At 43.1% G+C, this 27,916-nt stretch overlaps 1 protein-coding gene across 6 annotated transcripts in view; it reads left to right on the forward strand.

Moving 5' to 3' along the window:
• The window catches only part of plxna4 (plexin A4), a 721,825-nt gene that overhangs the window by 563,153 nt on the left and 130,756 nt on the right, over positions 1–27,916 (forward strand). For all 6 annotated transcript variants that reach the window (XM_059987082.1, XM_059987079.1, XM_059987077.1 and 3 more), the window contains 4 exons: positions 4,588–4,788; positions 18,281–18,377; positions 20,073–20,263; positions 27,378–27,529. In XM_059987082.1, the coding sequence (XP_059843065.1) occupies positions 4,588–4,788; positions 18,281–18,377; positions 20,073–20,263; positions 27,378–27,529 (641 nt within the window). The remainder of the gene's footprint in view (positions 1–4,587; positions 4,789–18,280; positions 18,378–20,072; positions 20,264–27,377; positions 27,530–27,916) is intronic.

Raw genomic sequence — 27,916 nt, forward strand, 5'->3', positions numbered from 1 at the left:
GGATAAGCGTAAGAACTATAGAGGAAGTGCGGTGCACTGAACAATGAACTGCAGTTACAATACAGATTGTGGGGCTAAGAGTTCATTTCATCATCCAATAGGTAAGAGAAAGTGCATCAGTTATTGAAAAATCAGAGCATTGAAAACCACAGAGAGCTGGTATAGAACAGAGAGGTGAGACCCGGGGCAGGTCAACCATGATCTTAGTGAATGGTGGAACAGATCTGAGGGGACAAATGGCCATCTCCTGCTCTGATTGTTCATGTTCTTGAAGAGGAGTCAGCATGGTGGAGAAGAAGGACGGGGGGGTGGGTGTCTGTAAAAACCTCTCTGAATTAAAGTGTGGTGTCACCATGGACTTGACACCTTTAGAAACCTTCAGTTTTAACATCAGTGACATGTGTCATGGGCATCCCCATGGGTCCCAGTTATGTATGCCCTTTTGTTAGCTTTGTGGAGCAGTTCATGTTCCAAGCCTATACGGGTACCCGTCCCCCTCTTTTCCTTCGCTACATCGACGACTGCATTGGCGCTGCCTCCTGCACACATGCCGAGCTCGTTGACTTCATTAACTTTGCCTCCAACTTTCACCCTGCCCTCAAATTTACCTGGTCCATTTCCGACACCTCCCTCCCCTTTCTTGATCTTTCTGCCTCCATCTCTGGAGACGACTTATCTACTGATATCTGCTATAAGCCTACAGACTCTCACAGCTACCTGGACTATTCCTCTTCCCACCCTGTCTCTTGCAAAAATGCTATCCCCTTCTCACAATTCCTCCGTCTCCGCCTCATCTGCTCTCAGAATGAGGCTTTTCATTCCAGGACGAAGGAGATGTCTTCCCTTTTTAAACAAAGGGGCTTCCCTTCTTCCACCATCAACTCTGCTCTCAAACGCATCTCTCCCATTTCCCACACATCTGCCCTCAATCCATCCGCCCACCACCCCACTCGGGATAGGATTCCCCTTGTCGTCACCTACCACCCCACCAGCCTCTGGGTCCAATGTATAATTCTCTGTAACTTCCACCACCTCCAACAGGATTCCACTACCAAGCACATCTTTCCCTCCCCCCCCCCCCACTTTCTGCTCCCTTTGCGACTCCCTTGTCCATTCGTCCCCCCCATCCCTTCCCACTGATCTCCCTCCTGGCACTTATCCTTGTAAGCAGGACAAGTGCTACACCTGCCCTTACACTTCCTCCCTCACCACCATTCAGGGCCCCAGACAGTCCTTCCAGGTGAGGCGACACTTCACCTGTGAGTCGGCTGGTGTGATATACTGCGTCCAGTGCTCCCGGTGTGGCCTTCTATGTATTGGTGAGACCCGACACAGACTGGGAGACCATTTCGCTGAACACCTACGCTCGGTCCGCCAGAGAAAGCAGGATCTCCCAGTGGCCACACATTTTAATTCCACGTCCCATTCCCATTCTGATATGTCTATCCATGGCCTCCTCTATTGTCAAAATGAATCCAAACTCAGGTTGGAGGAAAAACACCTTATATACCGGCTGGGTAGCATCCAACCTGATGATATGAACGTTGATTTCTCTAACTTCCATTAATGCCCCTCCTCCCTTTCTTACCCCATCCCTGATATATTTAATTTCCCCCCCCCCTCCTTTTTTTTTCTTTCTCTGCCTGTTCTCCATCTCCCTCTGGTCCTCCCCTCCCCCTTTCTTTCTCCCTAGGCCTCCTGTCCCATGATCCTTTTCCTTCTCCAGCTCTGTATCCCTTTTGCCAATCACCTTCCTGACTCTCAGCTTCCCCCCACCCCCTCCGGTCTTCTCCAATCATTTCGCATTTCCCCCTCCCCCTCCTACTTTCAAATCTCTTACCATCTTTCCTTTCAGTTGGTCCTGACAAAAGGTCTCGGCCCGAAACATCGACAGTTCCTATAGATGCTGCCTGGCCTGCTGCGTTCCACCAGCATTTTGTGTGTGTTGCTTGAATTTCCAGCATCTGCAGATTTCCTCATGTTTGTCATGAAATTTGTTGTCTTGTGGCAGCAGTACAGTGCAATACATCAGAAATATTATAAATTACAATAAGAAAAATATATTACTTATTGTATGTGTATATATAAAATTAAATAAGTAATGCAAAAAAGAAGCAATTATTGTGAGATAGTGTTCATGGGTTGGTTCATTGTACAGAATGGCAGAGGTGAAGAAGCTGTTCAGTTTGTGTCTTCAAGCTGCTATACCTTCTTCCTGGTGATTCTAATAAGAACAGAGCATTCCTGGCTGATTGGAGTCCTTAATGATGGATACTGCCTTTTTGAGACATCGTCTCTGAAAGATGCCCTCAATGCTGGGCACTGGGTGTACCCCTTTAAGGCATCACCTTTTGAAGATGTCCTTGAAGCTGGGGAAGCAGTGCCCAGCATTGAGGACGTCTTACAAAGGCAACGCCTTAGAAAAATGACATCCTGTAGCCAGCATCGAGGTCAGCTTTAAAAGGCGATGCCTCAAACAGGTGGCATCCATCATTAAGGGCTCCCATCGCCTTAGAGTGCTCTGTTCTTATTACTGCCATCAGAGAGGAGGAAAAGGAGAATGTAATATGGAATTAGAAGGGAAAATGTAGAGGAGTAGCAGAAATTTCCTTAGATATGGAACTTCACGCTACCTTAATTGATTTCTCAGAGATAACTTTCTCTCAACAATAATCCTAATCCAGGCCATTGACTTCATCACCCAGTGCCTTCTCCCTACAGCTCAGCAGTGTGAACCGTCTCCTTCAGCGGCCTGTGAATGCAGTGGTTGTGCCCGCTGAATGATAATGGAATAATATGCTTCTCCGTGCTCCCTTGTAAAGTGTTTCAATGCTTCGGCACTTCTCTTGCTGCCTTTGTCTTCTTACAATCAGGAGAGAAAATGCTGAAACACATTCTAATGAAAGAGAGGCAAAGAACAGATGAACAGAATGAGATCAGTTCCGATGGATTTGCAGATACGCTCAGCAGTTGCAATGTGTTAAATAGCTTGACCTTTCAGAGAACATTGATCTGTATACAAAATATATGAAGAGAGAGATAAAAAAATAGACCTGCAGTTTTTCTTTCCCCTTCTTATGGGATCTGTGCGAGAATCCATCAGAAGGAATAAAGTCTCATTAAATTTCAATTACTTAAAATGACAGCCATGTTAAGCTGATAAAGCCCAACATTGTGTAAAGTTGTCAGTTTTACGATGAGGCTCTTCAGACCTATGTTCCTTTCTCTCCGTTTTAATCCATTTCATATGCAAAGTAGCACCAGCTTCAGGAAAGTGAAGGATTTAGTCAAGTTAATGAACTTCAAGTCATGTCTTACTGTGACATTTTCCCATGCCAAGTCAAAAGTAGCCACCAGACAAAATGCCTACAGATGGTCACATTTTGATAAGTGGTCTTTTATACTGCAGATCATTCTCATTAGATGTTGCTGTCTGTAGCTACAATATGCTTTGCAGACTCGTACCGTCCTACCAAGTATGTGTCAATTTTGCTGGTCATTTTCTTCAATTGTTTGGCTATGAAGGTGTTTGTTCCAGAGTATCACTGGATCCCAGAGCTCTCCTGGAAGTAATAACTAAAACAGAAAAGCAGAGCAGACATTTATTGCTCCTTCACAATTGATGGGCCTTGCGTCAGTATGTGTGAGGAAATAAGCAGGAAATTTATATCTCCGTTGCAGTGAAACTTATATGCTGTCAGAGGTTATAACCTTTCAATCATCTTTGACATGTTGATGTTTTTCTGCTTGCCTTTCTTGCTCATGCGTGTCTCCAGTTCCTCTCTCTTTGGGGGGAGACAGAAGGCTGCTGCTCACATCTCCTATCCAGTTTTGAATTTTCCCTCTCCTCCTCTATGTCTATACTCTTACAGAAAGTGTTGCCTTTGTCTCATCCTGAACCCTCAGTGACCTCCCTTATTCTTAGACTCATGGTTTTCTTCAATACTTCCTTCATTCCTCCCTCTCCCTTCCCCATCACTTCTCTTCCTTTCCCTCCATCAGTTACCCTCCTCTTCCCTCCCCTTCCCTCTCATCCCCTCCCCTTCCATCTCGTCCCCTCCCCTCCTCTCCCCACCTCGCCCCTTCTCTCCCCTCCCCACCTATTCCTTCCTTTCCCTCGTTCTGTTATCCTCCTCTTCCCTCCCCTTCCCTCTCATCCCCTCCCCTTCCATCTCGTCCCCTCCCCTCCTCTCCCCACCTCGCCCCTTCTCTCCCCACCCCTCCTCTTTCCTTCCTTTCCTTCCCCATCCCCTCCCTATCCCTTCTTCCTTCCCCCCTTTCCCACCTCTCCCTCTCCTCCCCTTCCCTTTTCCTTTACCTTTACCCTCCTTTCCAATCTTTCTCCTTTCAACACTGTGTCCTCATTGTATTCATTCTCTTTTTAAATGTGGTGCCCGTTTCCAACTGCATCCTCCATCTTTTCTCCTTCCCTCCATTGCCTTGCGCCTTTGCTCAGAGAGGACGTCACTGAGAGCCGCTGGAAATGATTGTACTGAACCTGTTACCCATTCATTCCCTGTATCTGCCAGCTCCTGCCCTTCTTCTCCATAGCTTGGTGATGAAATTCCACCTGTCATCTCTCCTCAGGACTGCCCACAGCTGCTTGCTGCCGAGAAGATCCTGGTACCCGTTAGAGTGGTGAAACCCATCACCTTGAAATCCAAGAACCTTCCTCAGCCTCAGTCGGGCCAGCGAGGCTACGAGTGCATCCTGAATATCCAGGGAGTGGAGCAGCGGGTCCCAGCCTTACGGTTCAACAGCTCCAGTGTCCAGTGTCAGAACACTTCAGTAAGTGGTGCAAATAGACGCGGTCTCAGCACTGTCCCCTGGGGTCAGTGATCAGTCCCAGAAATGGAAGCCCTAACTCTTGGCCAAATAACCCCAGTGGATTATTGAGAGGTTGCGGTCATTCTGTTGCCAGATTCTGAGATGCTGTCTGGGCTCCCTGGTGGTCTGCAAAATGAAATCTGTGATAAAAATAGAAAAAAGCTGCATTACAGTAATATATGTGTATATTCAGTTAAAAAAGTAGTGCAAAAACAGAAATTTTAAAAAAGTATTGAGGTAGTGTCATGGGTTCAATGCCCATTTAGAAATCAGGTGACGGGGGAAGAAGCTGTTCCTAAATCTCTGAGCGTGTGCCTTCAGGCTCCTGTACCTTTCCCTCACAATAACAATGAGAAGGGGGTGGTGGGGGTCCTTAATGATGGACACTGCCCTCATGAGGCACTGCTCCTTTAAGATGCCTTTAGATACTACGGAGGCTACTGCCCATGATGGAGCTGACCAATTCTGCAACTTACTTCGATCTTGTGCAGTAGCCCCCACCCCCAATACCAGACGGTGACGCAGCCAGTCAGAGAGCTCTCCACGGAACATCTGTAGGAGTTTTCGAGTGTTTTAAGTGACAAACCAAATCTCCTCAAGCTCCTAATGAAATCTAGTCACTGTCTTGCCTTCTATAGCTGCATTGATAGATTGTGACCAGATTAGTTCCTCAGAGATAATGACACCCAGGAGCTTGAAATTGCTCGCTCTCTCCACTTCTGATCCCCCTGTGAGGATTGGTATGTGTTCTCTCGTCTTACCTTTGCTGAAGTCGACAATCAGCTACATTACTACAATATTGTGTAGGAGGTTCTGTTACTTATTGACCAATGTAATATACAGTCAGACCAGAAGCAACGGTGGGGTGGGGGAGGGGGAGCTGTGGCTCTTCAAGCTAATACATTTTAGGAGTTTTCAGTTCTCTGAAGCCAAATGAAAAAGTAAATCTTTGGGATTAGAAACATTTTGACATTTTTTTAACCATTTAACAAGACCAGAAATATCCAGTAAACAAAAGAACAGTTGGTATTGTCTCCGAGCCTCTTCTTTGTTTTCTACAGTGTTTTGAGAAAGCTCAAATATCAAATGTTACAAAGCAGATTTTAATTTTTAAGGAACCTGAATGGCTTGCTAATTACTGCAGTTCCAGCTGCTTGTGACACAAAGTACACCTTATACAACACAGGGCTGATTTATCTGCACAACGGAGCTATTCACATTCTACACACATGCACCATTGTTCTGTAGCAGTGTCTCACTTTACTGATTCTCTTGCAGGTGACTCTTAAAGCTGTGCCGGCTACGAGAGACAAAGACCGAGCTTTGTGAGAAAGAAAGAGAAATATGCACTCGCTGGTTGTGTCATTTTGGAACAGATTTACCTGGTGGGGGGATAGGTTGGCAGCAGGAATGGTTGAACAGAAGAATGCATAGGTGGAGCTCAGGCAACAGATAGTGTCGACAGCAGGAGAGTTAGGACAGAGACAAAGGATGATGTAGGTGTTGTAAGGCAAAAAATAAACTGCTGGAGGAACTGCTGAAGGGTTTTGGCCCAAAATGCTGACTGGTTATTCATTTCCATTTGTGCTGCCTAACCTGCTGAGTTCCTCCAGCATTTTGATGATATAAGGGTGGTGGTCTGGCAGTTGATAGGTTGGACAACAGGGTGTAAGGATTGTGATTACACAGTAGATCAGTTGGACAACTGGGTGTAAGGATTGTGATTAAACAGTAGATTGGTTGGACAACAGTGTATAAGGATTGTGATTACACAGCAGATCGGTTGGAAAACAGTGTATAAGGATTGTGATTACACAGTAGATCGGTTGGACAACGGGTGTAGGGATTGTGATTTCACAGTAGATCGGTTGGACATCAGGGTGTAAGGATTGTGATTACACAGTAGATCGGTTGGACAACAGGGGTGTAAGGATTGTGATTACACAGTAGATCGGTTGGACAACAGGGGTGTAAGGATTGTGATTACACAGTTGATAGGTTGGACAACAGGGTGTAAGGATTGTGATTACACAGTAGATCAGTTGGACAACGGGTGTAAGGATTGTGATTACACAGTTGATAGGTTGGACAATGGGAGTGAGCGGTTGGACAACTGGGTGTAAGGATTGTGATTACACAGCAGATCGGTTGGAAAACAGTGTATAAGGATTGTGATTACACAGTAGATCGGTTGGACAACGGGTGTAGGGATTTTGATTACACAGTAGATCGGTTGGACATCAGGGTGTAGGGATTGTGATTACACAGTAGATCGGTTGGACAACAGGGTGTAAGGATTATGATTACACAGTAGATAGGTTGGACAACAGGGGTGTAAGGATTGTGATTACTCAATAGATCGGTTGGACAACGGGGTGGAAGGATCGTGATTACACAGTAGATAGGTTGGACAACAGGGTGTAAGGATTGTGATTACACAGTAGATCGGTTGGACAACGGGAGTGAGCGGTTGGACAACTGGGTGTAAGGATTGTGATTACACAGTAGATCGGTTGGACAACGGGTGTAGGGATTGTGATTGTGCAGTAGATTGGTTGGACAACAGGGGTGTAAGGATTGTGATTACACAGTTGATCGGTTGGACGACGGGGTGTATGGATTGTGATTACACAGCAGATTGGTTGGACAACAGGGTATTAGGATTGTGATTACACAGTTGATAGGTTGGACAACAGGGTGTAAGGATTGTGATTACACAGTAGATCGGTTGGACAACGGGGTGTAAGGATTGATTACACAGTTGGTAGGTTGGACAACAGGGTGTAAGGATTGTGATTACACAGCAGATTGGTTGGACAACAGTGTGCAAGGATTTTGATTACACAGTAGATCGGTTGGACAACAGGGTGTAAGGAATGTGATTACACAGTAGATCGGTTGGACAACGGGGTGTAAGGATTGTGATTACACAGTTGATAGGTTGGACAACAGGGTGTAAGGATTGTGATTACACAGCAGATTGGTTGGACCACAGTGTGTAAGGATTGTGATTGTGCAGTAGATCGGTTGGACAACAGGGGTGTAAGGATTGTGATTACACAGTAGATCGGTTGGACGACGGGGTGTAAGGATTGTGATTACACAGTTGATAGGTTGGACAACAGGGTGTAAGGATTGTGATTACACAGCAGATTGGTTGGACAACAAGGTATAAGGCTTGTGATTACACAGTTGATATTTTGGACAACAGGGTGTAAGGATTGTGATTACACAGCAGATTGGTTGGACAACAGTGTATAAGGATTGTGATTACACAGTTGATAGGTTGGACAACAGGGTGTAAGGATTGTGATTACACAGTTGATAGGTTGGAAAACAGTGTATAAGGATTGTGATTACACAGTAGATCGGTTGGACAACGGGTGTAGGGATTGTGATTGTGCAGTAGATCGGTTGGACAACAGGGGTGTAAGGATTGTGATTACACAGCAGATTGGTTGGACAACAGGGTATTAGGATTGTGATTACACAGTTGATAGGTTGGACAACAGGGTGTTAGGATTGTGATTACACAGTAGATCGGTTGGACAACGGGGTGTAAGGATTGTGATTACACAGTTGGTAGGTTGGACAACAGGGTGTAAGGATTGTGATTACACAGCAGATTGGTTGGACAACAGTGTGTAAGGATTGTGATTACACAGTAGATCGGTTGGACAACAGGGGTGTAAGGATCGTGATTACACAGTAGATCGGTTGGACAACAGGGTGTAAGGATTATGATTACACAGTTGATAGGTTGGACAACAGGGTGTAAGGATTGTGATTACACAGTAGATCGGTTGGACAACTGGGTGTAAGGATTGTGATTACACAGTTGATAGGTTGGACAACGGGGTGTAAGGATTGTGATTACACAGCAGATTGGTTGGACAACAGGGGTGTAAGGATTTGATTACACAGTAGATCGGTTGGACAACGGGAGTATAAGGATAGTGATTACACAGTAGATCGGTTGGACAACGGGTGTAAGGATTGTGATTACACAGTAGATAGGTTGGACAACAGGGGTGTAAGGATTGTGATTACACAGTAGATAGGTTGGACAACAGGGGTGTAAGGATTGTGATCACACAGTAGATCGGTTGGACAACGTGTGTAGGGATTGTGATTGTGCAGTAGATCGGTTGGACAACGGGAGTATAAGGATAGTGATTACACAGTAGATCGGTTGGACAACGGGTGTAAGGATTGTGATTACACAGTTGATAGGTTGGACAACAGGGTGTAAGGATTGTGATTACACAGTAGATCGGGTGGACAACAGTGGTGTAAGGATTATGATTACACAGTAGATCGGTTGGACAACGGGTGTAAGGATTGTGATTGTGCAGTAGATCGGTTGGACGACGTGGTGTAAGGATTGTGATTACACAGCAGATTGGTTGGACAACAAGGTATAAGGATTGTGATTACACAGTTGATATTTTGGACAACAGGGTGTAAGGATTGTGATTACACAGCAGATTGGTTGGACAACGGGGTGTAAGGATTGTGATTACACAGTTGATAGGTTGGACAACAGGATGTAAGGATTGTGATTACACAGTAGATCGGTTGGACAACGGGTGTAAGGATCGTGATTACACAGTAGATCGGTTGGACAACAGGGGTGTAAGGATTGTGATTACACAGTAGATCGGTTGGACAACTGGGTGTAAGGATTGTGATTACACAGTAGATAGGTTGGACAACGGGGGTTTAAGGATTGTGATTACACAGTAGATCGGTTGGACAACAGGTGTAAGGATCGTGATTACACAGTAGATCGGTTGGACAACAGGGGTGTAAGGATTGTGATTACACAGTAGATCGGTTGGACAACAGGGGTGTAAGGATTGTGATTACACAGTAGATCGGTTGGACAACAGGGGTGTAAGGATTGTGATTACTCAATAGATCGGTTGGACAACGGGAGTGATCGGTTGGACAACTGGGTGTAAGGATTGTGATTGTGCAGTAGATCAGTTGGACAACTGGGTGTAAGGATTGTGATTACACAGTAGATCGGTTGGACAACAGGGTGTAAGGATTGTGATTACACAGTAGATAGGTTGGACAACGGGTGTAAGGATTGTGATTACACAGTAGATCGGTTGGACAACTGGGTGTAAGGATTGTGATTACACAGTAGATAGGTTGGACAACAGGGTGTAAGGATTGTGATTACACAGTAGATAGGTTGGACAACGGGTGTAAGGATTGTGATTACACAGTAGATCGGTTGGACAACTGGGTGTAAGGATTGTGATTACACAGTAGATAGGTTGGACAACGGGTGTAAGGATCGTGATTACACAGTAGATAGGTTGGACAACAAGGATATAAGGGTGGTGGCCAGGCAGATTTATCAGGATGTTGCTAGAGGTATCTGCAAGTATCTAGACATTTTGCGCAGAATTCTTCACCACAACTTGAGTGTAGCATGTAAAGATGGAAACTCTGTGGCCACTTTATTAGGTACACCTGTACACCTGCTCATTGACGCAAATATCTAATCAGCGACTCAATGCATAAAAGCGAACAATCATGTTCAAGCATTTTAGTTGTTGTTCAGACCAATTATCAGAATGGGAAAGAAATGTGATTTAAGTGACTTTGACTCTGCAGTGATTGTTGGTGCCAGACAAGGTGGTTTGAGTATCTCAGAAACTGCTGGTCTCCTGGGATTTTCTCACACACAGTTTCTAGAGCTTACAGAGAATGGTGCAAAATCTCCAAAAAAAAATCCAGTGGGTGGGAGTTCTGTGAGCAAAATTGCCTCATTAGAGAGAGTTAGATAGAGCTCATAGATAGCGGGGTCAAGGGATATGGAGAGAGGGCAGGAACGGGGTACTGATTGTGTATGATCAGCCATGATCACAGTGAATGGCAGTGCTGGCTAGAAGCTCTGAATGGCCTACTCCTGCACCTTCTGTCTATTGTTAATGAGAGATCAGAGGAGAATGGCCACACTGGTTCAGGCTGACAGGAAGGTGACAGTTAGTCAAATAACCATGTGTTACAAGAGTGGAGTGCTGAAGAGCATCTCTGAACACACAACACATCAAACCTTGAAGTGGATGAGTTACCTCAGCAGAAGACCATGAACATACACCTAGTGGCCAGTTAATTAGGTGCAGGAGATACAAATAAAGTGGCCACTGAGTGTACATCCTGTTTACTAATGGTGCAAAGTAATTGTAACGATATTAATATTGGCAATTTTTGCAATTTGACTTTTTCTCTGCCTGCACGTATCCTCTATTCCCTACCTGGTCACGTGCCTATATAAATGCTTCTTAAAATTGCTTTCTTTTCTTCTTACTGTTCCCCTGAATGCCAATTCCAGCCACTCACCACTCTTTGTAAAATAAACTTACCCATATATTTCCTTTAAATTGTATGGTTCTTGCGTTAAGTACCCCGCCCCACTCAGTTTTTGACATCTCCACCCAGTAAAAAGATGCTGACTCTTTGGACTATCAATGCCTCTTATAATTTTATATACTTTATCAGGTGTTGCCTCAACCTTCAGTGCTCCAGTAAAAACAATTCAAGATTGTCCAATCTCTCCTTGTAGCTGACACTCACTAATCCCAGCAATATGCTGGTGAAATTCTTCTGTAACCTCCACAAAGCCTTAATGTCTGTCCTGTTATACAGCAACCAGAACTGGGAAGAGTATTCCAGTTTTACTTAGCTTTTATACAGCTGCAGCATGACTTCCCAAGTTTTCTATCCATTGGCCTGACCGATAAAGACAAGCATGCTAAAGGTATCTTTACCACCCAAGCCACTTCACTGCCCACTGCATCATCAAATGTCATATGCAAAATTCCTAATTATGCTGTGTACATTCTCATTCAATCATTGTCATTTATGAAAAATAACGGAACTTGCATCATTGGTCAGTCTTCCAATCTGAGAAACAGACCAACACTGACACCTTCTCCCTCCTACAAACAAATCAATTTCTTGGAATCATGGAGTCATAGAACACTACGGCACAGAAACAGGCCTTTTGGCCCATCTAGTTCATGCTGAACTATTATTCTGCCTAGTCCCATCAACCTGCATCTGGACCATAGACCTCAACACCCTTCCCATGTACCTATCCAAATTTCTCTTAAATGTTGAAGACTTCTGTTGGCAGCTCATTGCACACTCTCACTATACTCTGAGTGAAGAAGCCCCCCCCCCCCATGTTCCCCTTAAACATCTCAAGGTTCACCCTTAACCCATGACCTCTGGTTGTAGTTCCACTAAACCTCAGTGGAAAAAGTCTGCTTGTATTTACCCTATCTGTACCCCTCATAATTTTGTATACCTCTATTAAATCTCTCCTAGATCTTCTACATTCCAGTGAATAAAGTCCTAACCTATTTAACCTTGCCCTATATCTTCGGTTCTCCAGTCCCAGCAACATCCTTGTAAATTTTCTCTACACTCTTTCAAACTTATTTACCTCTTTCCTGTAGGTAGATGACCAAAACTGCACACAATATTCCAAATTAGTCCTCCACAATGTCAGAATCAGAATCAAGTTTATTATCACTGGCATGTGTCATGAAATTTGATAACTTAGCAGCAACAGTTCAATGCAATACATAATATAGAAGAAAAAAGTGAAAATAAATAAAGTAAATCAATTACAGTATATATATATATTGAGTAGATTAAAAATTGTGCAAAAACAGAAATTATATGTTTGACAAATCTTGTTGAATTTTTTGAAGAGGTTACGAGGAAAGTTGACGAGGGTAAAGCAGTGGATGTTGTCTATATGAACTTCAGTAAGGTCTTTGACAAGATTCCACACGGAAGGTTAGTTACGAAGGTTCAATCATTAGGTACTAATATTGAAGTAGTAAAATGGATTCAACAGTGGCTGGATGGGAGATGCCAGAGTGTGGTGGTGGATAACTGTTTGTCAGGTTGAAGGCCGGTGACTAGTGGTGTGCCTCAGGGATCTGTATTGGGTCCAATGTTGTTTGTCATATACATTATTGATCTGAATGATGGGGTGGTAAATTGTATTAGTAGGTATGCAGATGATACTAAGATAGATGGCATAGTGGATAATGAAGTAGGTTTTCAAAGCTTGCAGAGAGATTTAGGCCAGTTAGAAGAGTGGGCTGAACAATGGCAGATGGAGTTTAATGCTGATAAGTGTGAGGTGCTACATTTTGGTAGGAATAATCCAAATAGGACATACATGGTAAATGGTAGGGCATTGAAGAAAGCAGTAGAACAGAGTGATCTAGGAATAATGGTGCATAATTCCCTGAAGGTGGAATCTCATGTGGATAGGGTGGTGAAGAAAGCTTTTGGTATGCTGGCCTTTATAAATCAAAGCATTGAGTATAGGAGTTGGGATGTAATGTTAAAATTGTATAAGGTATTGGTAAGGCCGAATTTGGAGTATTGTGTACAGTTCTGGTCACTGAACTGAATTATCAGAATCAGAATCAGACTTTAATTGCCAAGTACCTGTGTACATACAAGGAATTTACTTCAGGCAGATGTTGTCTCTCTGCTGATAACAATAATAATGATAAATATAAATGAAAATATAGATTATACATACAGGTAGTGCAATCCAAGTAATAGTTAGCCGACAGTTAACTGGCAGGAAAGATATCAACAAAATAGAGAGAGTACAGAGGAGATTTACTAGAATGTTACCTGTGTTTCAACACCTAAGTTACAGGGAAAGGTTGAGCAAGTTAGGTCTTTATTCTTTAGAGCGCAGAAGGTTGAGGGGGGACTTGATAGAAGTATTTAAAATAATAAGGGAGATAGATCGAGTTGATGTGGATAGGCTTTTTCCAGTGAGAGTAGGGGAGATTCAAACAGAAGGACATGATTTGAGAGTTAGGGGGCAGAAGTTTAGTGGTAACATGAGGGGGAATTTCTTTACTCAGAGAGCAGTAGCTGTGTGGAATGAGCTTCCAGTGTTACATACCCCGTAACTGGGTGTCTGACCAGCAGAGAAAGAAGAATCTGTTGGAGTCTGGTGATACCAAAACTAAAGATGTTTATTAGTAAACTACATAATGCAGTATCAAAAATGCAAATATACATATAAAACCAGTTAGCAGTAATAAACTTAAAAATGTAAGAATAATAATAAGCAATAATAAACAAGCTCTATCAATGTCTAGGGGTAAATGAATTGTCATAGAAAAGTATAACAGTTCATGCGTGCTGAGGTAGTTATGGTTGTTGTGTTGTAATCGTTGGAGAGAGAGAGAGAGAGAGCGAGAGATTAGACAGCTGCAGCAGGCAAACCTTCTATGGCTTCTTAACCCGTTGTGTCGTTGTGGCCATTCAGTTAGGACCCTTCCGTCCTTCAGCCAGACCATTCTTCTGTGGTGCACTCATCACTTTGGCATGAGTGGACACACACAAGTCCCCACCGGCCCTGCTGTCAGACTGTGAGCTTTATTGACCGATCTCCTAGTTCGGTCTCCGAAACCCCCACCTTTCTTGTGGGTTCACAACACTCAGTCAGTGTCCACTGGTGTGTCTGAAGGGTGTCTCTCCAGACCTGTCTTTTATCCCCACTCACGGGGTCTCAGCTCTCCATCAACTCTGAATGACTGTGTCCATCAAATCAGGCCACTCCTGCTGTCTCCTGAGGAATGTTAACAAGCAAAGTAACGTCCTTGTAGTGAAGGGTAAATAATCCAGGAAGAGTCAAAATACAATAAATCAACAGTCTCTCTCTCCCTCTTATCTGCAGCAGATGTTCTTGCCTGGGCGTCATTTCTCTCTCTCAGTGGCAGCATAGCAACAGCAATAGTTCATAGTTCTCGGGGGGGGGGGGGAATGGTTAACTCTGCACCCCATTTCCATCAGGTCTGTTCATCACTCATAACACCAGTAGAAGTGGTAGAGGCAGGTTCGGTATTGTCATTTAAAGTAAAATTGGATAGGTATATGGACAGGAAAGGAATGGAGGGTTATGGGCTGAGTGCAGGCCAGTGGGCATAGGTGAGTGTAACCATCGGCACGGACTAGAAGGGCCAAGATAGCCTGTTTCTGTGCTGTAATTGTTATATGGTTATATATGTATTAAAAAAGTGAGGTAGTGTTCATGGGTTTAAGGTCCATTTAGGAATCAGATGGCATTTAGGAATCAGGGGAAGAAGCTGTTCCTGAATCACTGAGTGTGTGCCTTCAGGCTTCTGTACCTCCTGCCTGATAGTAACAGTGAGAAAAGAGAATGCCCTGTGTCTGGGAGTCCTTAATAATGGATGCTACCTTTCTGAGACACCGCTCCTTGAAGATGTCCTGGGCACTTTGTAGGCTAGTACCCAAGATGGAGCTGACTAGATTTACAACCCTCTGCAGCTTCTTTCAGTCCTGTGCAGTAGCCAACCCCCTCCCCCCCCCCAATACCAGACAGTGATGTAGCCTGTCAGAATGATCTCCACCGTACACCTATAGAAGTTTTTGAGTGTTTTTCTTGACATACCAAATCTCTTCAAACTCCTAATGAAGTATAGTTGCTGTCTTGTCTTCTTTGTAGCTGTATCAATATATTGAGACCAGGTTAGGTCCTCAGAGATCTTGACACCCAGGAACTTGAAACTACTCACTCTCTCTACTTCTGATCTCTCTTTGAGGATTGGTATGTGTTCCTTCGTCTTACCCTTCCTGAAGTCCACAATCAGCTCTTTTGTCTTACTGACGTTGAGTGCCAGATTGTTGCTGTGAAACCACTCCACTAGTTGGTATATCTCACTGCTGTACACCCTCTCTTCACCACCTGAGATTCTACCAATAATGGTTGTATCATCAGCAAATTTATAGATGGTATTTGAGCTATACCTAGCCACACAATCATAGGTATAGAGAGAGTAGAGCAGTGGGCTAAGCACACGTCCCTGAGGTGTGCCAGTGTTGATCATCAGTGAGGAGGAGCTATCATTGCCAATCCTCACAGATCATGGTATTCTTGTTAGGAAGTCAAGGATCTAATTGCAGAGGCCCAGGTTCTTTAACTTATAAATCAGGATTGTGGGAATGATAGTGTTAAATGCTGAATTATAGTCGATGACCAGCATCCTGACATAGGTGTTTGTATTGTCCCGGTGGTCTAAGGTCATGAGAAGAGCCATTGAGATTGCATCTGCTGTTGACCCACTGTGGCAATAGGCAAATTGCAGTGGGTCCAAGTCCTTGCTGAGGCAGGAGTTCAGTCTAGTCATGACCAACCTCTCAAAGCATTTCATCACTGTCGATATGAGTGCTACTGGGCAATTAACACTAAGGCAGCTCACGTTATTCTTCTGAGGCACTGGTATAATTGTTGCCTTTTTGAAGCAAGTGGGAACTTTCGCCCATAGAAGTGAGAGGTTGAAAATACCCTTGAATACTCCCTTCAGTAGGTTGGCACAAGTTTTTAAAGCCTTACCAGCACTCCATTAGGGCCTTCCTCCTTGCGAGGGTTCACTCTCTTTAAAGACAGCTTAACATCGGCCTCTGAGACAGAGATCACAGGGTCATCAGGTGCAGCAGGGATCTTCACAGCTATAGTTATATTCTCTTTTTCAAAGTGGGCATAGAAGGTGTTGAGTTCATCTGGTAGTGAAGCATCACTGCCGTTCATGCTTTTAGGTTTCACTTTCTAGGAAGTAATGTCTTGCAAACCCTGCCAGAGCTGACGTGCATCTGATGTTGCCTCCAATCTCGTTCAAAATAGTCTCTTCACCCGCGAAATAGCCCTCTGCAAGTCCTACCTGGTTTTCTGGTACGGACCTGGGTTGCCAGACTTGAATGCCACAGATCTAGTCTTCAGCAGGCAATGTAGCTCCTGGTTCATCCACAGTTTTTGGTTTGGGAATGTGCAGTAAATCTTTGTAGGCACACGCTCATCCACACAGTCGATAGTAACTGCAGCATATGCCTTATACAATTTCAACGTAACATCCCAATTCCTATACTCAATACATAGGTTTATGAAGGCGATCTTCAACATAATGTCTTATATGATTTCAACATAACATCCCAACTCCTGCACTCAATACTTTGATTTATGAAGGCCAATGTGCCAAAAGCTTTCTTTATGACCCCAGCTACCTGTGATGCTACTTTCAAGGAATAATGGATCTGTATTCCCAGGTTCCTCTGTTCGACCGCACTCCTCGGTACCCATAACTCCTGACCTCCAGCACTAGTCTCACCTCACCGCAGAGGAAAAAGCCTGCTTATATTTGTCTTATCTATACCCCTCAGAATTTTGTATCTAATTTGTTTTCTTACCCTGGATCCCCTGTGACGGAAAGTCATTCTGTCTCTCAAAAAGTGCATGAGCAGTGAACTCCTAAACAATTGCAAATATGAAGAGCTACAGCAGGCACTGTGACTGAACAGCCTATTGGGATTTAGGAAGCAAAAATATTTCCTCCTCACGTTTGATCTTCAAATCTGGAGCAGGAGGGTAAAATGACATTCAGATCAAAAGGCCCTGAAGAATATTTTTTATTGCTGTTCTTCCCCAGTGAGAAAAAGAAAAGAAGTCCCACACCTTCCCACTGTTGTGTTGTGTATTTGACACCTGACCATGCTGCTTGTATCAGAATCAGGTTTATAATCACTGACACATGTTGTCAAATTTGTTGTTTTGTGGCAGCAGTAGAGTGCAACACATAAAGAAATAAAATGGATCCTTGACCTCCCAATCAACCTCGTTATGACCTTGCACCTTATTGCTTATCTTTCTCTGTAGCTGTTACACTTTATTCTGCACTCTGTTATGGTTTAACCTTGTATTACTTTAACGCACTGTGTAACGACCTGGTTTGTATATACAGTTTGCAAGACAAGCTTTTCACTGTATCTCAGTACATGTGACAATAATAAACCAATTCCTATTCCAGTAACAAATTTTATGTGAGTTTATATGATACTCTCGTTAATGACAATCAGAACCAGAATCAGGTTTATTATCACTGACATATGCCATGAAATTTGCTAGTTTGTGACAGCAATATAGCACAATACATAAAATATACTATCAATTTGGGGTATAAATTAAATAAGTAGTGCAACAAGAGAACAAAATAGTGAGGTATTGCTTATGGGTTCATGAACTGTTCATAAATCTGAAGGCAGAGAGGAAGAAGCTGTTCCTAAAATACTGAGCCTGCATCTTCAGGCTCCTGTACCTCCTCTCTGATGGTAGAAATGTGAAAGGATATATCCTCAGTGGTGGGGTTCCCTAATGAGGAGTCCCACCTTTTCGAGGCACCACTTTTTGAAGATGTCCTCGATGGTGGGGAGGCTAGTGCCCATGATGGAGTTGGCTGGGTTTACAACCCTCTGCAGTTTTCTCCCCTTCCATGGATTGGTACCTCCATACAAGGAAGTGGTGCAACCAGTCAGAATGGTCTCCATGGTACATTAGCAGAAATTTGCTGGAGTCTTTGGTGTCTCGTTTCAGTACTCATATGAGGGGACAGCGATTAACAACCTTCCTGTGGACCTCTCTGTTGCCTGGAATGGAGATTTCAGAATTGACAACCCAGCACAGAACCAAGGTGAGTCTGGGCCAAAGTGACTGTTTTCTTTTTAATTCAGTCCCTGCTGTCCATTGCTGAGATCTACAAAACTGTACAGGTACCATTGACAGATTCTGGGCCTATCTCCTCTGGAAGGTGTGGCGTACAATTATACAAGCTATACCAGACTGTTATACCACCCTATGGGTGCAATTTATTTTATGCCCTGTTTCTCAAGGTCATAAAGTCATAGGGTCATAGGGCAATATAGCACCGAAACAGTCCTTTGGCCCATATACAACTAGCAGACAATAAGATACAGGAACAGAATTAGGTTGTTTGGCCCAGTGAATCTACTCCACCATTTCATAATGGCTGATCCAGTCTTTTGCTTTCTCCCCATATCTCTTCATGCCCTGACCAATCAAGAATCTATTAACCTCTGCCTTAAATAAAGACTTGGCCTCCACAGCTGCCTGTGGCAAAGAAATCCACCGATTCATGACTCTCTAGCTAAAGAAATTCCTCTTCATCTCCATTCTAAAAGGACACCCCTCTATTCTGAGGCTGTGTCCTCTGGTCTTAAACTCTCCCACCCTATCCTTTCCATATTAACTCTATCAAGACCTTTTACCATTCAATAGGTTTCAATGATGTCACCCCTCATTCTTCTGAATTCTAATGAATACAAGCTCAGAGACATCAAATGCTCTTCATGTGACAAACCATTCAGTTCTGGAATCATTTTTGTGAACCTCCTTTGAACTGTTATTCTGCCTAGTGCCATTGAACCCTACCTGGACTAGAGTCCTCCATACCCCTTCCATCCAAGTATTTATCCAAACTTCTCTTAAACATTGCAATCGAGCTTGCATCTACCAATTCCACTGGCTCCCTTAGGTTCCCTGAAATATTTCACCTTTTACTTTAACCACTAGTTTTAGTCCCAGCTCACCTCAGTGGAAAAAAAACCTGCTTGTATTAACCCTGTATTTATCCTTCATAGTTTTGTACACTCTGTCAAATCTCCCATCAATCTTCTACGTTCCAGGGAATAAAGTCCTAACTGCTATAGCCTTTCCCTATAACTAAGGTCCTCAAGTCCCAGCAATGTCCTTGCAAATTTTCTTTTCTTTCAATCTTACGTACATTTTCCTGTAGGAAGGTGACCAATGCTGCACACAATACTCCAAATTAGGCCTCACCAATGTCTTATACAATTTTAATATAGCATGCCAAATCCTGTACTAAATAAGATATTATTTTTTCTGTCAGTTGCTTTTCCCCATCTCTTATTAGGAGCAGTATGGTAATGTAGCAATTAGCATAATGGTATACAGCACCAGTGACCGGGGCTCAGATACACTGCTGTCTGTAAAGAGTTTGTTTGTAATCCCGCCCCGTTCATTTCAGCCTGTGAGATGTCATCCCCACCATTCGTTTCAGCCTGTGAGATGTAATCCACCCTGTTCATTTCAGCCTGTGCGATGTAATCCCCCATGTTCGTTTCAGCCTGTGAGATTTAATTCCCCCACCCCCCCCATTCGTTGCAGGCTGTGAATGCATGGGTCTCCCTCCAGGTGCCTCCAGGTTTCCTTACACATTCCAAACATGTAATGGTTAGTAGGTTAATTGGTCTAATTCGCAGAGTAAGCTCTTTGGGCTGGAAGAGCCTGTTACTGTTCTGTATCTTCAAATAAAAAAATAAAAACTAAATTCCTTCCACTCTCCCAGTTCACCTGTACAAGTGTGGAGTTCTGCGGGAGAGCTGTGGACTGTGCCTGAAGGCTGATCCCAATTTCGAATGTGGCTGGTGCAAGGACAGTGGGCAATGTACCCTCCAACAGGACTGTCCTGACTCCGAGAACAAATGGCTGCAGCCATCAGGCATGAACAGGAAATGCACCAACCCTCGGATCACCAAGGTAACCTTGTGTTGCATTGTGGGAGATGTGGCATGTGAGGTGTGAAGGTCTAGGGCCTTCTCTCAACAACTGTTTAGTACTCTTTGCTTCATGGAGATATCAGTGCTGGATTTTAAACTCTGAAGTTCAGACTAGACAACGCATGATTAAGTGATGAGACTAACTACCTACCTCTCTCAAATAAAGCATTAAGTCATGTTTCAATCATGGTGAAAGATCCAATACATCTAGTCAAAACCTGTTCTATATGTCCTGTCTTGCATTAGAGATCTTGCCTGTTCTCTAAGAATTTAATAATTCCTTACTTTCGGCAATTTTTTTCTGTGATTTCAAATTTCTTCATGTTCTCTATCTATATCAGGTTACCAAACTCCTCCACACCTGACGTTCTACACGATCACAATTGTGTTAAGACCTTAAGCTCTGGAGTTGCCTACATAATCTTTGGAAATCTTTCACTAAACCTTTCTGTTGCTCTTTTGACATTCTACATACACTCAGTGGCTACTTTATGAGGTACACCTGTACACCTGCTCATTGATGTAAGCATCTAATTAGCCAATCATGTGGCAGCAACTCAATGCATCGAAGCATGCAGACATGGTCAAGAGATTCAGTTGTTGCTCAGACCAAACATCAAAATGGGGAAGAAATGTGATCTAAGTGACTTTGACCGTGGAATAATTGTTGCTGCCAGATGGAGTGGTTTGAGTGTCTCAGAAACAGCTGATCAATCACTTCAGTCTTCAGAGTTCACAGGGAATGGTGCACAAAACAAGAGATGTCCAGCGAGCGGCAGTTCTGTGAGCCAAAATATTGTTGATGCAAGAGGTTCAAGATGACGGGAAGGTGACAATCACTCAATTCCCACTTGTTACAACAGTGATGTGCAGAAGAGCATCTCTAAATACACATGTTGAAATTTGAAGTGAATAGACTACACCAGCAGAAGACCAGGAAAATACACTCATGCAGGAGGTTCCTAATAAAGTGGCCACTGAATGTACTCCTTAATTCCAATCGTCTTGCCTAGCTAAACTGGAAAAAATTGAATCATTTGTCCTCTAGCTGGCTTTGTTGTATCACAGGAGTCCGTGAGCTGAAAATTTACTATACATGTGGCATAGTGAAAAATGTGTGTCAAATATTTCCAAAATTTGGACCCATTGATTTTAAGTAGAACTAAATTGCAGGAGAGGAGCTCAATACAGCAACATCACTTTATAGATCTTAGAGCACACAAAAAGTATGATAAACTTCTGCCCTAGGATAACAGAATGGCTCTTTATGTAGAAAATATATATCTTTAAACCAAATAAAAATTTCAGAAGCTAACAAATCTGTGCTGTTTTGGAGAATGAGATATTCCCATGTATTATTCATGGCTGGTTTCTGAAAGCCCGTTCACCAACCATTAACATTGAGGAATCACTCTATGGTTTATCTATAATGCACCAGCAAAATCCCACGTTGGCAATTTTCCAAATTTGACAACCAATCCACTTGGTATGACCTGATACTGTTGACTGTTGTCTGTCTCAGGAAGCTTGCAGTGGTAGGAAAAGCAGGTTTGCTTATGATTGAAAATAGATACTGGAGAATCACCTACCAACAAAAAAGGACATGCATTTAAATAGCTGCCAAGGCAGTACAAAGCCTCCCAAGATCCTGAAAATGCCTGTAGTATTGGAGTACGTGGTGTGTCTGTAGTGTCCAACAATGGCAGGAGACCCATGCAGGAGAGTTTTTAAAATGGAAAAGCCGATGCACTGGAGCAATTCTATTCTCTCAACTTTGGAAGTTTGAGATGGTCTATCCTTTACTGGACATCCCATACATCCCACTTTACAGTATACTTCTCATTATAATGTGGACTGAAAATCTGTGCTTAGAGAGTAGCATTAAAGAGACTCGATACTCAGCCTGATTGTTGGTTGCTGCATAAGTATTGGTCATAGCATGGAATTGAGCTGCCCAGATCAACATTGAAATGATGTCTGTGGAATTGTCTGTAAAATCGGATAGAATCACTGTTTAGAAACATACAAAACCTACAACACAATAGAGGCCCTTCAGCCCACAAAGTTTTGCCGAACATGTCCCTACCTTAGAAATTACTAGGCTTACCCACATAGCCCTCTATTTTTCTAAGCTCCATGTACCTATCCAAAAGTCTCTTAAAAGACCCTATCGTATCCACCTCCACCACCATTGCTGGCAGCCCATTCCACGCACTCACCACTCTCTGAGTAAAAAACTTACCCCTGACATCTCCTTTGTACCTGCTCCCCAGCACCTTAAACCTGTGTCCTCTTATGGCAACCATTTCACTCTTGGGAAAAAGCCTCTGACTATCCACACAATCAATGCCTCTCATCATGTTATACACCTCTCTCAGGTCACCTCTCATCCTCCTTCACTCCAAGGAGAAAAAGCCAAGTTCACTCAACCTATTCTCATTAGGCATGCTCCCCAATCCAGGCAACATCCTTGTAACTCTCCTCTTCACCCTTTCTATGGCTTCCACATCCTTCCTGTAGTGAGGCGACCAGAACTGAGCACATGACTCCAAGTGGGGTCTGACCAGGGTCCTATATAGCTGCAACATTACCTCTCGGCTCTTAAACTCAATCCCACGATTGATGAAGGCCAATACACCATACTGCTTCTTAACCACAGAGTCAACCTGCGCAGCTGTTTTGAGCGTCCTGTGGACTCAGACCCCAAGATCCCTCTGATCCTCCACACTGCCAAGAGTCTTACCATTAATATTTTTTCCATTACCTCGTTTAAAGTTACCTCATTATGATCTTACACTTTATCATTTACCTCTGCTGTACTTTCTTGGTGGCTTTTAAACTTTATTCTGCATTGCTGTTGTCTTACCTCAGTCTAGCTCCAATGCAATATCAGCATAAAAAAAGTAGGTTTTCAACAATGCAGTGCTCCCTCAGTGTGACAGTGGGTTTTGGCTATGTGTTCTGCTCTCTGGAATTGAACTAAAACCTGATTCAGACGAGAGTGATGCCACCTTAATCATAGCTGGTGGAGGTGTATAGTAGCAGCTCAGAAGGATATATTCTCTTCGAGTCAGTGGTTGGCAGAACCTCTCGTGTTTCTTTGTTTGACACCACAGTAAATACAAAGAAACTCTGCAGATGCTGGATATTTTGGGAGTACCACATTTGTGACACGGTTAGCATGACGCTATTACAGCTCACGGCATCGGAGTTCAGAGCGTAGTCCCGGCGTCCTCTGTAAGGAGTTTTTATGTCAACACCATGAGATTTTTCCAGGTGCTCTGTTTTTCTCCCACAGTCCAAAGAAATACCAGTTATTGGGTTAATTGGTCATTGTGCTGGAGGAGACTCCTAAAATGAGGGGAGAAAGATGGTTTGTTGTGCTCTTAAGAACATAAGATATAGGAACAGAATTAAGCCGTTCAAGGTTCAGAAGTTCAAGGTAAATTTTGTCATCAAAGTACGTACTGTGTATGTCACCATATACAACCCAGAGACTCATTTTCCTGCGGGCATTCTCAGCAAATCTATAGAATATTATCTATAACAGGATCAATGAAAGATCAACCTGAGTGCAGAAGACAACAAGCTGTGTAAATGTAAATATAAATAATTAGCAATAAATAACGAGAAAATGAGATAACAAGATAGAGTCCTTAAAGTGAGATCGCTGGTTGTGGGAATATTTCAATGGATGGGCAAGTGAGTGTAGTTATCCCCTTTGTTCAAGAGCCTGATGGTTGTGGGGTAATAACTATCGACCCATCAAATCTGTTATTCAGTCTTGGGTGATTTGATTTCCCTCTCATTCTCCTACCTTCTCCCTATAACCCTTGATGTCCTTACTCATCAGGAACCTGTCAAACTCTGCTTTAAATATACTCTTCAGAAAAAGATTCTGGTCATGTCTAAGCATGGCATGTGCCCAGTGCTAGGATGTCCAAGGTTCTGTCAAATTCATTCAGCCCAGTGAAGCCATGACTCAAATTGAATTAAATGGTGGGATGAGGTAACCTTTATTCTAATTACACACAATTATTCCTGAATTATGGTTCAGCACATCTAAGTGTCAAACTGCCCTGTAAAAATCAGCAAGGTCCAGATTCCAGATTGTTTATTGTCAATCATTCATACACAAGTGTAAAGGAGAGTGAAATTACCATTACTTCAAATCCATTGCAGCCCAAAAAAAATAATAAGCATAAAGAATACAACAGATATAAATACATAAGCTTAGCTCATATACATACACTGACTGTCTGTCCATAAAGTGATACTAGGCACATTATGTGAGTTACTGCACATAATGTGACTGTCTGGAAATGATAGTGTAGTGCTGGTGTATTAGTTGGTGGAGGATCACCCTGGGGGTGTAACTGTTTCTGAGTCCGGTGGTCCTGGTGCTGATATTACGTGAGCCTCCTCCCTGATGGGAGTTGGACATACAGTCCATGAGCAGGGTGGGTGGGGTCCTTCATGATGTTACTGGCCCTTTTCCGGCATCTTTCTGTGTACATGTCCTTGGTGCCAGTGATACACTGGGCAGTTTTAACTACCTACTGTGAATCCTTCCTGTCCACTGCAGTGCTGTCCCTGGACCACACGGCGAAGCAGCATGTTAGGATACTCTCAGCGGTGCATGTGTAGAAGGTCATGGGTATCAATCTGCATCGTCCAGCTTCCTCGGGAAGTAGAGATGTTGTTGAGCTCTGTTAACTGTGTCAGATGTGTTCTAGGACCACGAGAGTTTGTGCAGGATGCACTCCCAGGAGTTTGAAACTGCTGAAAGTTTCCACTGCTGTGTCAGTAATGTAAAGAGGGGTGTGAGTGGTGCAAGGAAGGGAGATGATAAATGTATGAGTTTACCAAATAGAGCTAGGTCATAGAGCAGCCACAATCTCACTGTGTGGCTAGATGGAAGGAAAGAGCTGAATACTGACCCTGCTTCCTCCTTGCTGTGATTGTGAGACACCAAAATATTTCCTTGAGAAATCTGTGGGAAAAGTTCCCTGTGCTGGGACGTGGTGTGATGAGGGATTTTGATCTGTGCACACGGTATCCAGCTCTGTATGGGGATGGGTGTGATGGGATTAAAAAGTTTTCCAACCTCTGCTATTCCTAACACCATTCCCACAATCTTTTCATCTACTTGTACCCAGATAAATAGTGCAGAGTGTTGACAATTTACTATTTCAAGTCATTTTCCTGGAAATATTTTGAAATTCATCTTGTCCCAGATGGAGAACCCTTCCTCTTTGCAGAACTCATTCTACCCCTTCCTTATTTCTCATCACTTTGAAAGCCTCTACCTCAGTGCCACTGAACTTCCACCTGCATGAAGTAGTGAGGTGATCTAAAAAGAGGGCAAACTCAGTCTCGAGGCCTCTTTCAGCAGTCCTTCCACCTGCCCTCAATAGAAGCTTATTCAGTAATCATCTGCAGCCTTCCTCCAGTGAGAGGCAGGAAGAATATTTTGCATGTCACATTTGGCCTCTGAAGAGACGGAGTTGGTGTCAGCAAAAGAGATGTTTCGTTGCAGCACCTGTGCAGTAACTGTAATCCCTGAGAGATTGGCTGACACATAGTCCGCAGTTCAGAAGTGGTCTTTTAAACTCAATAGTTGAGATGCTCTTTGTACTTGACGAGTTTAATCCCTGTTTTAAATTACAGTCATGGACCCAGCTAGTTCCTTCTGTGTGAGTTAAGAAAAAACATGCATACACAGAGATTAGTGAATAATGAGGAGCTTTCATAAGGAGAGACACACCTGTGACCAAAGCACCATTGTGCTGGTTGGAATACAATGCTGAATAAGTGGAAAGGGATGGAAGCGGAGAGGCAAATGTTTTAAACTTCAGTATTCGTGGTACTTTTTCTTGTGCATTTTCCTTTTTTAAATTTAATTGCCTAGTTCAGGACTTACATAGTTATTTAGTACCTTACTTTTCAGTTAAAGCAATATCACCTCAATCTTGCTTCTTGTCAATTCAATGTCCTCTTCAGTCTCCACAAACCTCCTCCTTCCTTTTCCTCTTCTTTCAGTCTTTAGCTTTTACATTTTCCCAAGTTCAAAGTAAATTTATTATCAAAGTACCTATAGGTCATCAAATACGACCTGAGATGCATTTTTGCAGGCATTCACGGTAAGTATAAAGAAGCAAAATAGATTCAATGAAAGGCCACACACAAGACAAACAACCAATGTGCAAAAGACAACAAACTGTGCACATACAAAGAAAAAATAATAATAACAATAAATATCATGGAGTCCTTCATCTCATACCCCCCTTTCCTTTTCCCTCTCTCTTTCTCAATTGCCATTCTTCCTGTTTATCTCTTTCCTTTACCCCCGTTTCCTATCTCTCTGCATCCCTTTCTCACACCCTACCTACCTCCCACTTTTTCTCCTCTCTCTCCCCTTTCCCTCTCTTCCTCCCTCCCTCCTTCCCTCCCTCTTTCTCTCTCCCTCTCTCTTTTCCTTTCTCCCTCCCTCCCTCTTTCCTTTCCTCCTGCTCTCTCTCCCTTACTTCTCTCTTCTGTTCTCCTACATACACAACCTACCCATATATACAAGACCACAATGATGTGTGTTCATAAACCACAGCAGGTAGTGAACAATTCATCAATATTTGATAGTCACATAAGAGGAGGATTTAAAAAACAAAACATTCTGGAAACTCAAATAGAGTATAAAATGATGCAAATCAATGGCAGGACAGTCAGCACCACAGGAGAAATATAAGGGAACTTTCCCAGAGATTGGGATTATAAGGCTCTGGAGTCAGAATGTCTGGAGCATTATCACTTTTTGCTGATGGATTATTTGCCACATTAATGATGTGTCTCACTCCATAGATGCTGCCTGACCTTCCAACAATTTGAAACATTTTCTATTTTGTTTTGGCTTTTGCAGGTGCACACGTGGACAAATCAGACTGGTATTTTGATTTTCTTTTATTAGGTTCACACTGTACTCTGTGAAGTTGGTTTATCCGAGGCATGTGCCAGTGAAGATTATGAAATGTCAGACTGAGGTAGCAACTTTGTCTTTGATTGTTTAATTAATATAAGAAGATATTTTTATATCTTTGCAGATTGTGCCGATACGTGGGCCCAGGGAAGGTGGAACAAAAGTGACAATATATGGGGAAAATCTGGGCCTAAAATTCGAAGAGATTGAACGCTCCGTGCATGTGGCTGAAGTTGATTGTATCCCACTAGAGGACGGATACATCCCTGCTGAACAGTAAGACTTACTTAAACATTCCTTTCCAAGAGGGCTGGCAAGTGGAAACTGTGTCTGTATGATCAGACAGCATTGTGTGGTAACCAGACACAGCCTTCTCCTCCTCCCACTGTGCGCAATATATTCTCCTGACGCCCTATTATTACGTATCCACAGGGCGAGAACAGTAATGGAGTATTACAGAATTAAAATTCTATTATTGTGGGACTGAGAAGTAGATAAAGGATATTGTTACATATCCTCAGCACAGGAATGATGACAGAGTAGTATGATTAAACGTTATTATTGAGTCATGTTAGTAACGGTATACTCTAGGCAACCAACAGTGTGGGAGAGTCAAACCAAGCCCACAGAGATGAAAACATGCACTCAAAACCCTGTGCAAAA

This window comes from Hypanus sabinus, chromosome 13, assembly GCF_030144855.1.
Source record: "Hypanus sabinus isolate sHypSab1 chromosome 13, sHypSab1.hap1, whole genome shotgun sequence".
Lineage (NCBI taxonomy): Eukaryota > Metazoa > Chordata > Chondrichthyes > Myliobatiformes > Dasyatidae > Hypanus > Hypanus sabinus.